This window comes from Pteronotus mesoamericanus, unplaced genomic scaffold (assembly GCF_021234165.1).
Source record: "Pteronotus mesoamericanus isolate MK-2021 breed Mesoamerican mustached bat unplaced genomic scaffold, CSHL_Meso_final scaffold_533, whole genome shotgun sequence".
Lineage (NCBI taxonomy): Eukaryota > Metazoa > Chordata > Mammalia > Chiroptera > Mormoopidae > Pteronotus > Pteronotus mesoamericanus.
Window position 1 is genome coordinate 5,523,001 of NW_026555320.1, and position 13,545 is coordinate 5,536,545.

General features: G+C 56.2%; 1 protein-coding gene across 2 annotated transcripts in view; it reads left to right on the top strand.

The window, feature by feature from the left end:
• Positions 1-13,545, top strand: part of DOCK3 (dedicator of cytokinesis 3) — a 271,945-nt gene that overhangs the window by 251,412 nt on the left and 6,988 nt on the right. The window contains exons 45-51 of one of the 2 annotated variants that reach the window (XM_054594754.1): positions 262-345; positions 467-583; positions 3,210-3,331; positions 4,534-4,672; positions 5,149-5,296; positions 10,379-10,497; positions 11,633-11,720. In XM_054594754.1, the coding sequence (XP_054450729.1) occupies positions 262-345; positions 467-583; positions 3,210-3,331; positions 4,534-4,672; positions 5,149-5,296; positions 10,379-10,497; positions 11,633-11,720 (817 nt within the window). Of the gene's footprint in view, positions 1-261; positions 346-466; positions 584-3,206; positions 3,332-4,533; positions 4,673-5,148; positions 5,297-10,378; positions 10,498-11,632; positions 11,721-13,545 lie in introns of both variants that reach the window. The other variant, XM_054594753.1, reaches the window with a different exon arrangement.

The following is a 13,545-nucleotide window of genomic DNA, read 5'->3' on the forward strand; positions in this document are numbered from 1 at the left end:
CTAGGCCCCACACCCTGGCCACCAGGCCACCGAGCTGGGAAGGGCTTGGCCACCATCGGTCCTTCTTAGACACAGAAAACAACCTGTGATGGCAGGAGGCCCCAGCAGGCCACTGGAGGCGCGCTGGCGTGTGCAGCTGGGGGGCAGCCGGCTGCCTTTCAGGCGGCCCCTTCAGGCTCAAGCTTCCTGAGCCCCATCTAAGCAATGGCTAAGCAGTGAGCAGGGAAGAGAGGGTTCCTGACTTGGCCTTTTCTTTTACAGGCCTTCTTTGATAAAGATTATATTACCAAGCACCCAGGAGATGCTGAGAAGATCACCCAGCTCAAAGAGCTCATGCAAGAACAGGTATGTCTAGCAGGGATTAGAGACCAGTGGCCAGGAGGGAAAGACTGTGTGCCCCAGAATGGCCATGCTTCTCAAGGGCAGCTCCCTGGCTAACAGAGTGGCCTGGTCTGTCACCTAATAGGTCCATGTCCTTGGAGTCGGTCTGGCAGTTCATGAGAAGTTCGTGCACCCAGAAATGCGCCCTCTCCATAAGAAGCTGATCGATCAGTTCCAGATGATGCGGGCCAGTCTCTATCATGTAAGCCCGTCCCTGCCCTGCCCCTGCTGCGGTAAAGCCAGGGGCCACTCCTCCAGACCGGCACCACAAGTGACAGGAGAGTGAGCGGGAGGGGTATGAAGGGAAAGCTCTCTCTGCTGTAGAGGCCGGTGTTCTGCCCGGGGGAGGATGCTCAGTCTCTCCTCCTCTCTCCCTCCCACCCTAAGGAGGAGTCAGATTCAAGGGCAGAGAGCGTTTTTTCAAGGCACTGTGCTAGTGAAGGCAGGTTTCATATGAGGAAAAAAAGAGCTAAAGTGTATGGCCCACACATAGAGATCTCTTTGGAGATATATTTCATCCCGAGAACCTGAGGAGGTAAGGCATAGCCTAAGGCAGCCTACTCTCTCCCTCTCTCTCTTCCTCCCTCCCTGTCTACATCCCTTCTCCCTCTCTCCCCCTCCCCCCACACCCTCTCTTTACCCTTTCCCTCCAGCTTGCTTGCTTGCTTCCTTCCTTCTCTCCTCCTTCCTCCAATATGGCTAGTCACCCAGGCTGACATCTGAGAAAGCCTAGGGTGGAGACTGCTTTCATATTGGCGGCTCCCAGGGCGGTCAGGCAGGTCTGTGGCTGGCTCAGGACCCAGACTCTGACTCTGGCATGGCCCTTAGGCCTCCACGGCAAGGTTTGGTCCAAGTACTCGGGTTCACAGGCAGGAACAGGGCCTGTATTCCAGGGTCCTTTTCCCTTCAGGAGTCTCACAGGGAGTGTTGGCTGGCTGAGAATAGGGTTCACATGGTCTTGAACCCCTTTGCACATACCCTTACCTCATTTTCAACCATGGGGATTGTGCCACGTGTTTTCTTTAAGATGTTATTTATTTACTTTAAAGAGAGAGAACATGAGGGAGAAAGGGAGGGAGAAAATCATTGATTTGTAGCCTCTTACACACCTCCATCTGGGGACCTGGCCTCCAACCTAGGCGTGTGCCCTGACGGGCACATCAGCTTGCTAAGTTCGATGTGAATCGAACTGCTGACCTTTCAGTTCACAGGCCAGCACTCAGTCCACCAAGCCACACCAGCCATGGTGATTCCACGTGTTTTCTAGAGAAGTGAGCTTTCCTGCTTAGCAAGCTGATGGGCCAGATATCAGGGGGCGTAAGCCCAATTACCTGCTCGTTCTCATTACCTGTGACCCTAGGTAGAAGTGGCAGGGAGGTGAGGGGCATTGAGCTGGTCAGTTTTGGGCAAGGCCGTCGGGAGCAAGAAGCCCCCCCTTCAGAGCACCGTCACTGGTCACAGAGGCCCTGGGGAAGGCTGGACCGCTCAGCTCAGCGGGCCTGACCTGCTGGGGTCGACTTGCGTTGTTCATAGGGGCTGGGGGTTCTGGTCCTCTCCGTCCCTCCAGGTCCTCAGCGCAGGTCTTAGCCTGTCCCTGCACAAGTGTGGACACCATAGAGTGCAGGCAAGGAGTAGCTTGTCTATAGTATGAGAAGTGGGCACATTTTCCAGAGGAAAGCCCACAGAGCCTGAAATCCCTTTCTGTAATGATTCTCCTTGAGTATTTCAAGGTGAAACATGCAGAGAAAAAGTTTTTTATGTTTCCCCTTAAAATTTGGATGTCTGTTCGGTAAAGAAAAAGTAGTGTCACTGAATCCGATGGGCATTCCATTACCTCTCGTTCACTGTATCTCCCGCTGGCTTGGCTGGTCTTTGCTGTGTGCAAACTTCTTTGTCACAGCAGGTGACTCAGGCAAGCTAGAGAGCCTGGCGGTGGGGCAGAGGAGGTTCTCTGCCCTGCAGGCGCTCAGGTCACTGCAGCCAAAACACAAAATGCCCACCCCCAGCTGGTCTAGGGCACACAAGGAGCTGTCCCCTCCAACTGCAGAAGTACCTGTCAGCCTTCCGCAAGCTCTAGAAGAAGGGGGCAGGAAGCCTGCCGCTGCTTCAGGCCAAGCTCAGGAGCATCCCAGCGCACCTAGGGCCCACAGATGGTCAAGGACTTGGGAAAACCTGGTCTGTTGTGCTTTTTGTTTCCTCGGAGTCACAGATAGGGACACAAACCAATGTGCAGTCACCCAGGAGGGTTTGGGATCAGAAGTTTCTGCTGAGGTGTCTATATACTTAATAGGAATCTAATTATGCTAAAATAAAACTGCTTTTATTCAATTACTTACATTAGGATTTTGTGTCCTATTTCCCCGTAAACTGTGTCCCAGACAGCTTAACCCAGGTCACTAAGAACAGGTCCATTTGGCAATCCAATAAAACCCACCCCAGTCCTTACGTAAGAGGTACCCGCTGGCTGGCAGCTGACAATCTGCCCTTCCCGTCCTGCCACCCGACTCTGTTCTGCTCACTGTGTAGTGAGGGAGCCTGCTCACGACCTCCCGGGAGCGCGGGCCCCCTGTAGGCTGTTCCCGCTGCGCTCTGTCCCTGGGGTCCCCCAGGGCTCCGCGCAGTTAGGAGGGTGTTCCAGTCAGGAAGGTCATTGCCGAGAAGAGCTCAGCAGTGCTGGTTCAGTTCACAGTGTACGATTCCGTTTTTGTTGGATTTCTTTTTTTGTTTGTTTCTTTTGACATTCTACCACGAGCTCGCTCTTTCTTCTCAGCCCCCAATAATGTACTTGTTGTTTACTCTCTGATGAAGGGTCGTTCGTTTCTCAGCAGGAGTTTCCGGGCTTGGACAAGCTAAGTCCTGCATGTTCAGGCACCAGCACCCCCCGGGGCACCGTCCTCGCGTCCCACAGCCCCATGAGCCCCGAGAGCATCAAGATGACCCACCGGCACAGGTACGGCCATAGGGCCCAGGGGTGTTCCCCCAACAGAGATAAGTCTGAACGTCAGGTCAGAGCAAGGAAGCCAGAATGGCGCCTGTGTACTCACTCACATGCCCTCTTACCCGTGTACACAAGGACCACGCTCTACATCCAGTCGTCCTGGGTGACAGGGGAGGACACATGGTATTGTGTCCCAGAGGAGGGAGGTTTGGGGTGAGTCTTGAAGGATAAGCACAAGTTTGAAGGCAGAAAAGAGTTGGGGTTAGAAGATGGAGCAATGTCCAGGCAAAGTGACCAACGCGTGCAGACACCGCAGGACGTGTACACGCCAGCTGGGTCAGCTGCAAGTCTAGCCAGGTGGCCGCAGCACAGGGTCCCCGGGCACAGAGGGGGCCAGAACCAGCTCCAAATGGGCCTTGTTCATTCAGGCCTTTGGACTTGATCCTAAGGAGAATGAAGATCACTGAGGGGTTTTTAGGACGAGAACAAGATGGCGATGGGGACATCGAGATGTGGCTGCTCTCAGCCCAGGAGTCCCGGTCTGCCTGGGCCCAACCGAGGCGGCGCAGAGCCTCCAGGGCAGGAAGGCCAGGACAGGCGAGGGGCCCCACCCTTAGATTTGTTTCCAGTGGGAGCAGCAAGTGGGCACAGAGCAGGCAGCCAGCCAGCGGGAAGGAGGGAGGGAAGGGGGGGCTGCCCATCCAGGCAGAGGGGAGCTGTTGGCAAGCCTGCGACCTCAGGAAAGAGAGGCGCCCAGAGGCAGTTTACAGCTAGCTATGTTGATAGCTTCCTAATACCAGGAGGACACCCTGACAGAAGAGCAGATCCCAGCAGAGGGTGGTCACTGGCTCAGATGAACGTCCATAGCAAGGGGGACCTTAGATCCATGACCTGGTTCAGCAGATCTCTTTCATTCCTCTTGAGAACCTGCTGATGTCATCAGAATGCGTGGCCGCAAATGATCCAGCTCTAGGTAGAGGTTATGCCAGTCTCCCGCTGGTCCTCCCTTAACAGGGCCCCCGAGCAGCAGGGTGGGTCAGGACGGCGCCTGGCCTCAGATGGATGTGAGCATCAGCTACAGGACCCTCCAAACCAGTGGTGGCTGAGGCTGGGGTTGACTTTGGCACACCCCTTTCTCCTGTCCCTCCACCACCCCCTAGCAAGGTTTCTCAGCGCGGGCCTGACTCCTCCCTATGTCCTACTCTTATTCACAGCCCCATGAACTTGATGGGCACAGGCCGCCATTCGTCGTCCTCTCTCTCTTCACATGCATCTAGCGAAGCGGGAAACGTGGTGATGCTGGGCGATGGCTCCATGGGCGAGGCTCCCGAGGACCTGTACCCCCACATGCAGGTACCAGAGCTGTTCCAGGGCATGGGGCCAGAGCGCGGCGCCTGGACGACTCACCTCTGTGCTGGCTGGCCTGGTCTGAGGGCTGGCATCGCTGCCTAGTCCTCCAGTTCCGGAGCTCAGAACCCAGAGCTAGCAAAACTGCTTTCCACCACACCATCCATGTGACGGCCTCCAGGCCTTAGCTCCCAAGAAGGGAGATCCACGTCGGTCGTGGCTGCTCCTGCAGCGCTCTTCCAGATTGCTTTCCTGCCTGGCCCTCCTGGGGGCTAAGTCCTGCTCTCTCCGCGGGCACTAGAATTGGCTCAGCAGCTCTGCTCCATGGGTGGTGTGGGTGACCCTTAGTGCCGGCCACTAGCCTGGCCTCCATCAGGGCCCAGGGTACAGCATCAGACACCAGGTCTGGGAATCTCATGGTGCTCAGTCCTGCGGTCCCGGTCACTCAGACCTCTGTCCTCCTGACTTTTCTCCCTTTGCAGCTCGTGTATCCCAATCCCAGGTACCAGGGCTCAGTCACCAACGTCTCTGTTCTGTCCTCGTCCCAAGCAAGCCCTTCCTCCTCCAGCCTGAGCTCCACTCACTCAGCACCATCCCAGATGATTACCTCTGCCCCTTCCAGTGCCCGAGGTAAGGATGACAGGGCGCTGCTTGCAGAAGGGAGAAGAAAGGGCCCCGTGAGCCCTGCTTGTCCTCCTCTCATCTGTGGCTGTGCCTCTGAGAGCGCGCTTACCTGTGCTTCCAGCACCAGGGACTCGGGGCCCCAGCCCCACACCGCGCCCTGGCTGCTGCCATCAGACCCTGCTCTGAGCCACGGCTGCCGCTGAGCTGCCAGCAAGGTAGCCGGCCGTCGCCTCTCCACCTCACTGAGAGGGCACCACCTCGGGGAAGCTCAGTTCTCTTCCCTTGAAATGATGCAAGAGTAAAGATCAAAGTTCAGGCAAAAGGGGGCCTTAAGGAATCAAGCATCATGGCAAAGTGTAAAAATTAAATTTGAAGGCTAAAGTTAACCCTGGAAAATGTTATTCTAAACCATAACAACAACCCAAAAAAACTGGTCTGTTGGGAAAGGCTCAGTCAGGAGAGGTGGCTCTGTAAAAAGCTATTTACTTTGCCAAATTTTGCTTGATTTCTTATTTAAAAGGGTAAATATTGTCCTCTGAGAGCCGGTGTCTTTTTCACATTCTGATTATAGCTACTGCAGTGAAATTTGATTCTCTGTCCTTTTCGATACAAACATCTGCGGTGGAATGGAAATGAGCTGTGGCAGCTAAGCTCTAGTGCACCCCGGGCTGGCCATGCAGGATCGCGACAGAGTGTGTAGGGAAGTCACCAGCTGGTGCTTCCAGGGTCAGAGGGATGGAGTCTTTGTTCTTATTATGAAGACAACGGAAAACAGCACCAATTTGTAACATGGAGGGCCATTAAAGAAAAAAAAATCTCTGCAAAGCACACCAATCTCTACAGTCTGCAATAGGAGTGGCAGAGCAAGGGCAAAGTGAGGGGGAGATGCGGGAGCCCACCAGGAAAAGCCTCCGCGGGTGGGAATGAGGTGGCAACAGGAACGATCACAGACTCACCTGCAGCGCCTGGCCCAGCCCCTCATTTCTGTGGGAGAGGCAGGGCCAGTGCGAGGGCCTTCAGGCCCTCCAGCCAGTTTGTAGCCAAACTGAATTTGGAGTACAAGCCTTCCAACTCGCCCGCTCGCAGCCTGATGCCCGGTCAGCTCCCGTGGCTGCCTTGCTGACGTGGCTGACACTCAGAAAAGGGGAACAACGCTCGGAAGCAGGCGCTGCTCGTGTTAGGAAGGACAGGTGAACCATCAGTTGGGTACCTGTTGAAGGTTTGTTGATACGTGAAGGCTGCAAACATAAAGAAGAAATGGTGATTTGTGTCAAATGTTTGTGTTACCAAAGATGCCTTTAGGAATAAAAAGGAAGGAAACCCTGAGAAGTAAGCCATGAATGCTGCCGTGGGGGTGGGCCTTTGTGCCACCGTAAGGTAACTGTTCCTGAACAGAGCTGCAGACACAGGCTCTGTAATGTGATCTGTTGTGTGGCTTTGGTCCTGACACGAACACTCTCTGAGATGTGCTCGGCCACCCAAGTCTTTGGCTATTCTTGCTGAGGACACATCTCTGAACCATGCTTGTTGATGAAAACAGAAAGCTGCAGAGAATAGATATTTTAACTCTTTTTCCCCCCGGCATTGCTCAGACACTGCCTGTAGGCTGTGCCTGGTCCTCAGTGCCCTAGAGAGAGCAGAGACACTGGCAGGGACCACACAAGTGGGCTGCTACCACCTCTGTCTTTCCAGCCAACCACTTAAGACCTCCTCACTCACCAAGCTTTCCTGAGTGCTCAGTGAGGATCTGCATGGCTCTTGCAGCATCAGAGTTAAATAGAGAAATCCTTTCCTCCCTGTTTGGAAGTAATACCTCTTTATTTCAGATGGCATCATTATCTATTGCTGCATAATAAACTACCTCCCAAAACTTAGTAGCTTAAAACAACCATTTATTATCGCCACTCACTGTTCTGTGGGTTACCAGGGCTCACTGAGCCATTGTCACTGCATTCTTTCATGAGCAGGAGCTCAGCTGGGGCTCTCAACCTGAGTCCCTACCTGTGGCCTTCCCCTGAGGCTTGGGCTTCCCACAGCCAGCAGCTGGTTTTCCCCAGAGCAAGCGGCCCAAGAGACCAGGTAGAAGGCTTCTAACAACTCAGCCATGGAAATCCCAGAATGTCCCTTCTGCAACATTCTGTTGGCTAGTCAAGTCACTAAGGCCAACCCAGATACCAGGGTGGGGAATGAGACCACACCTCGCATAAGAAATGGTATGTATGGTCTGGGAGGCAAGGCATTGACGGTCACCATCTCTGGAGACCAAGCTATCACAATGGCCAAAGTCCAGAATATCCTCTAGAATAAGGCTGCTAGAAACCCCATCCCTTTCTGGAGTGGACATTAAGTACAAAAGTAAACAAAGTGACTAAATGGAATTGGGCCCAAAGCAGGAAATGATGAAAAGGGCAGAGGCAGTGAAGAAAGAGCAGGAAGTTACTTCAAGGCTGCAACACCCACCTGCTGGCCCATCTGAGAAAACGGTGCGCCATGGACCAGGCCAGGTCAGGCCCTTTGAGAGAACACAGCCGGCTGGCCTGGCGTCCCGGGGAAGACCGCGGGGAATGCGGTGGAAGGAAGGCGCAGTCGCTCCACTTGGGGTAGTGTCCGCTGCTCCGGGTGAGGGGAGGCTTCCAGGGAGAAAGCGCTCTGGAGAGTCCTGCACCGCGAAGGCACTTCCCCACTCCCAGGAGAGGTCAGGACACCAGTGGCCGCCAGGCCCGTTGACACTCTGCTGCGGTCCCTGGGGCTTCGGGAACCTTCAAGCTGAATGGTTTGCAAGGCAGTCTAAATTCTTGTAAGCTAGCAGCGCCCCCTGGTGGTCAAAGGCTGACTGGGGCTGGGAAACCCCGGGCCCATGATTGACCCTCCTTGAAGAACTCGGTCATGCTGGGAAGTATGCTCTCTGGGGCTAACCAGCCTGCAACTCGAGGAAATCTGAAGTCCTGAGACACAGGGCCCTTGTGTCAGTTTAAAAGCCATTTAAATGTTTTAATGAAAAGTAGCCATCACTCTCTCCTGCCATGGGATTGGCTGCCCAGGGCAGAGGGCAGCGGGAAGGAAGTGAGACGCAGAGTTGGGAAGTTCAGCGGCAGCGCGGGGCGCCCCTTCGTCACAGCACCAGAGGGGCTTCCAAGACAGGGACGGACACAGCCCTTCAGGGGTGCCTGCTGTCCCTCCCTCCTCGCCCCCGACACGTCTTGGGGTGTTGAGGGCACAGACCTAGTGTTGGCCTGTTGAGCCAGGCCCTGAGCTCTGTGCAGTCAGGGACCACAGTCAGCCTGAGAAAGGCGATGTGCCGCTTCCCAGCCGCGCACCTGACGTGCAGTGTGTGGCAGGTGTGAGTGACGCAAGGAAGCCGGTGTGAAGGCACTGGGTCTGTCTCCGGGCGGGCAGCAGGGAGGGCAGCGCCTGCAGGGCTGTGGCCGGCAGGGCCCAGGGAGCGCCTTGCTGGGAAGGCGCTGCAGAGACCAGCGGGATTGGCAGCTTTTCTGTGGTCTTCACGCATTCATCTTGAAGCTGCCTCAGAACAGAAGTCCTAAAACAAAATACTGAAATCGGTAAAAAAAAATTATTAAATAATAGCAATTCAGGCATAGTTTTCCCAAAAAGCATACTTGACTCATTCTCTTATCGATGAAGATATTTTTAAGACTATGTCTTACCAACCCCGAGGCTCTATGAATGGAATTGCTCAGAGGAAGGAGATTGCATGAGCAATTACTACATTACTGGTTTACATTGTACTGACTTCTTCAAGGCACTCAAGCCTGGTATTCTGAGACTACAGTGAGCACAAGAGGAGCTTCCCATGGGGTGCTCGGGCCGGCGGGCTGCAGAAGACCCTTTCAGGTTGTGCCCCACCGGCGCCTCCGCTGCAGTCTCACAGACCCCAGAGCCCTTGCATTTCAGGGACACGGAGCCTCCAGAGCTGCAGGTTCATCTCAGGTGGAGCCTATGGGCTGGTCTCAGCTCTCCAGCACCGCAGGGAGAGGTTTCAGCCGCTGGGGCCGGCCAGGGGCTTCCAGTGGACAAGGAGGGGGCACTGGGGCCTAGGTGACCCTACCACGAGGGGTCAGCATGACCCTCCTAGTTTCCCGTGGATGTGCTAGCATCGGGCACGGTGAGTGGCACACAGTTAGTGCAGCTTCCAAGTTTCCGTTCTGGAGGAAAGCCATCACGTCAGTCTTGCTGCTTCTGTGGAAGGCCCCCTCAAGGACAGGGCTGGACGGTCCCTGGGCCTATGGCTGTGGCGTGCACTGATGTGGACTGGGCCATAACACGTCCAGCGTGGTCTGGCCGCCATACCAGCCCCCCCCCTAGGCCAGAAGAGACCACACAGAGGCCTCACAAGGGAGGAGCATGGACCAAGTTAACTCAAGAGCCTGGGTTAAAGCCCCACAACTCCCAGACTAGCCCCAGGACCCCCGTGGCCACTGAAGGGCAAGTCTCAGAGCAGGAAATCCTGGACAGCCACCTGGGTGGGGGCTCTCAGTTCCCGAACATCTGGCTCTAGGGCCGCCGTAGTGACCCAGAAAACAGAGGCCAGGCGCTGGGGGCCCGGCCTCTGGGAGGAGAGGACCTCAGGGAAAGGTAGCGGGGCTGCTGAGCATAGGGCCTGGGCTGTCCAGGAAGGTGAGTGTGTAGGGACACAGTGTGTTGAGTTAGAACTGTGCCGCTGCATTGTCCGAGTGTCTCTGTCTCTGTGATGGCTCCATTCCAAGCAGGCCTGTGCCCGTGTCTGGGCCTGTGAGGGCCCAGCATGCAGGCGCCACCCGTGCCTCAAGAGCGCAGGGTGCTGGGGCCCCTAGGGGCCTGGCTCCAGCCTTCAACTCTTCACCATCTGCCTCTGAGCGTGGCAGGTCTGCATCGCCCCCATATATCTGCCCCCGCTGGGAGGTGCAGCGTAGCTCCTAGCACCATCTACGTACCAGACTCTGCTTCATTCCTCTTGTGCTTGCTGAGCTCACCCTCGCCCCAACTGCAAGGGGACACCTCACCTGGTTCCCTGGCCCCAAGGGTCCTTGCCCGCCGGGCGCTCCATCTGTGGCTTGTCATCTGTGCGTGATTGTTCTCACTTGGTTACAGGCTCTCCCTCTCTGCCAGATAAGTACCGCCACGCCCGGGAAATGATGCTGCTGCTGCCGACACACCGGGACCGCCCAAGCAGTGCCATGTATCCTGCAGCCATCCTGGAGAATGGACAGGTAGCATGCCCTCTGCCGCCAGTGTGCTGGCCTGGGCTTCGCTCATCGCCCTTGCTGGGCTTGCTGTCTGCACAGCCCTCCCTGCCTGCCGCCTCCGGCTGGAAGGCCTTCAGAGGCTGCGGGCTCCTGGACGGGGCCTTCAGTGACTCCGGGGCCAGGAATCCAGGCGGAGGGCAGTATGGGCAGAATGGCGGCGGGCTTGGAGCTGCCATTGCCTGTATGGCTGCCCATCTTTCTGGGAAACCTCCTGAGCTCCTCATCCCTAAACAGTCTGGGAAAGGAAATTGGTCGTTTCCTGTTTCAAGAAGGCAGCAGCGGACACGGGTCTGGAGGACAGCCTTCCTCCCCGGTGTGAAAGACGTCTCCGTTGATGCAGCCCTGCGTCTCCTACCCGTGTGCTCCCCGAGGCCCTCGCTGCTGGCGGGGCCAGCTCTCCACACCACCTGCGCTGCTTCTGGACACCCTTCCTGGGGCCTTGAACAGACACTGCAGGGGTTACCCCTTCCTCTGTCCAATCTGCCCTGCTTTTCCCTCAGAACCCGTGAAAGTCCCCTTCAAACACCTGTTCCTTGGTTCCAGAGTGCCAGCAGCTTTTCAGTGGCACCTCCTTGTCCTGCTCGGCCCTGTCAGGTAGAAGGAGCAGGTCTGCTTGGCAGCTGCCCGTCAGAACAGCAGGTCCCGTCTGGGACTCTAGGCTCGAGTGCTGCACCTCCCCTGCTCTCGGGGCAACTGGGCTGTGTGGGGCTCTCCAGGAGGTGGAACTCACCAGCACTCAGGGTGAAGGGGCCCCTAAGTCCTTTCTGCCAGTGTTTGCTCGCTGGCAGGACAGACGAATATAGTTAGATACCCTCAGTGCCTATGTCCTTTTTCTTGGCCACGTGCAAGACAGCCTGGAGCCCAGCCAGAGGCCGGTGCCCCTGCGCCGCATGTGGCCGCATTCTGAGCCCGGCAGCCCCGGGCAGCCGTCCGTGGCCACCTCAGGTTCCCGGCGCATCTTGAGCGTAAGCCATGCCACTGCCTTAATTTCCCCCGACTGATTGTGGAACGGCCTGGCTCCTGTGTCCCACAGCGTCGGCCCCCAAGGTGTAATTGGTTGTTTTCACCCTTTCTGATGTTTTTTTTTTCCTTTCTTCAGCTGCCAAATTTCCAGCCGGCCCTGTTCCAGCAAGTGGTTGGAGCCTGTAAACCCTGCAGTGACCCCAATCTGTCTGTGGCTGAAAAAGGTATTGTTCCCCTTCCCAGGTGGCCTCCCCGCAGCGTGTCCCCATCCTGAGCATCTGAATCTTATCCCTGAGCACTCGCTGGTCAAGGCTGAGCCACACTCCAACACCCAGGCCTGTCTGTCTGCACGGAGTCCTGACCAATCCCTGTGCTCCCTGTGTAGCCAGTGTCCGCTTGCCGCTAAAATCTGGATTCTGTTCATTTGTACCTCTCCCTCTCCAGTGCCTGCTGCAGAGAGGCCCCAGCTACCGCCTGCCCTGAGCCCACTTTTGTGGCAACTCAGGCTGCCATGTGCAGATGGGGCAACCACTCCTGTGGGCGCCCCAGACCAGCCCCAGAATTCAGCAGGCCCTTTGACCCCTCTCACCTGGGGCCTTCTAGGTCCTCTACTTGTCGCCCAGGACCGGCCTGCAGCTAAGCATGCCCAAAAAGAATGAGAAAGAGAGGCCAAAGCAAAGTGAATTTCCCAGAGACGGCCCTATCCAAGGGAAGCCTGGGGTTCCCAGGGGGAGTCCAGTCCTGTAGCTGCTCTGGCCAGCAGCTGCTGGGTCCATCTTACCCATTGTCAGCCCATCAACGATACCATGGGACCAGGAAACCCCTAGAACTGAGGCTGCTTAGAGGAGTTCCACCCCGGGTTCTGTTCCAGCAAGCGGACGGGAGAGCTAGGCTGGGGCCCACATGGCCCTGGCCCAAAGCCCCGGACGTGGAGACCTGAGTGAGTTCTAACATTGAGGGGTTTCTGCAGAGCCTGCTAAGACCCCTGGGAACTCTGCTAAGCCAGCCTGCCACGCAGAGCCTAGCCCCGATTGGCCCGTCTCCCTGCAGGTTCCCCTCCCCTCTCCATCTCTTGGAGGTCATGGCACAGCAGTCCCCAACAGTGCAACCAGCTGTCCCATCGGAACACATCCCTCTAAAGTCATCGTCATGTTGTCATTGCACCTCCTCTCCAAGTGCTGTCTGCTGTCCACCTGTCATTGTTGCTCTCTTGCTCGTTACGGGGCACATACCTATGTCTCGTTTAAGCACAGCAGACACTGGTCCGTGACCACTGTGCCTGGCAGGCGCCAGCACCAGGCGCTCAACCTCAAAGGGCATAAAAACTCCGGCTGAAGATGCCCTTCTAGCCTCCAGGATGCACATCCCCAACACATGCGGCTTACCTGGACCCCTGCACCTGTGCCCCAAACTGCAAGGCCTTTGTGGCCTTGAGGACCAGCATCCACAGTGAGTTTTCTTCAGCTGAGATGTGGAGCCATCCCAGAAGTAGCCAAGAGCAGACGGGCTCAGAGATCAAGTGGGTGCTGGCAGCAAGAGCAGGACCCTGCGCCAGCTGGATACAGAAGAGCTTCAGGCCTCAGACCAGGCTGCAGCAAGAAGCTGGACACACTGTCCCCGGGCATGGGAAGGAGATCGGTTTCTCAGAAAAGAGGCTGAGCCCTGGCTGGGTAGCTCAGCTGGTTAGAGCATCGTCCTAATATGCTAGGATTGTAGGTTCAACCCCCCAGTCAGGGCACACACGAGGATCAACCAATGAACGCATAAATAAGGGGAGCCAATCAATCACTCCCCCTCTCATTCTCCCTGCCCCCCTCTAAAATTAATAAAAAAGAAAAGAGGCTGAGCCCAGAGGAGGCACATCCATGCCACAAGGCCAGCACTTTCCTCGAGCGAACACACAGGTCAAAGTAACAACTTCTTAAGTCTCTGCCTGAATCCTCCAGGGAACTGCACATACTTGTCACCATTCTCTGGTCACAAGGATCCTGAGTCCCATGAGGACTCCACTCCTCACTTGATCGATCTTTATTTGCCGGGCAGTGACTC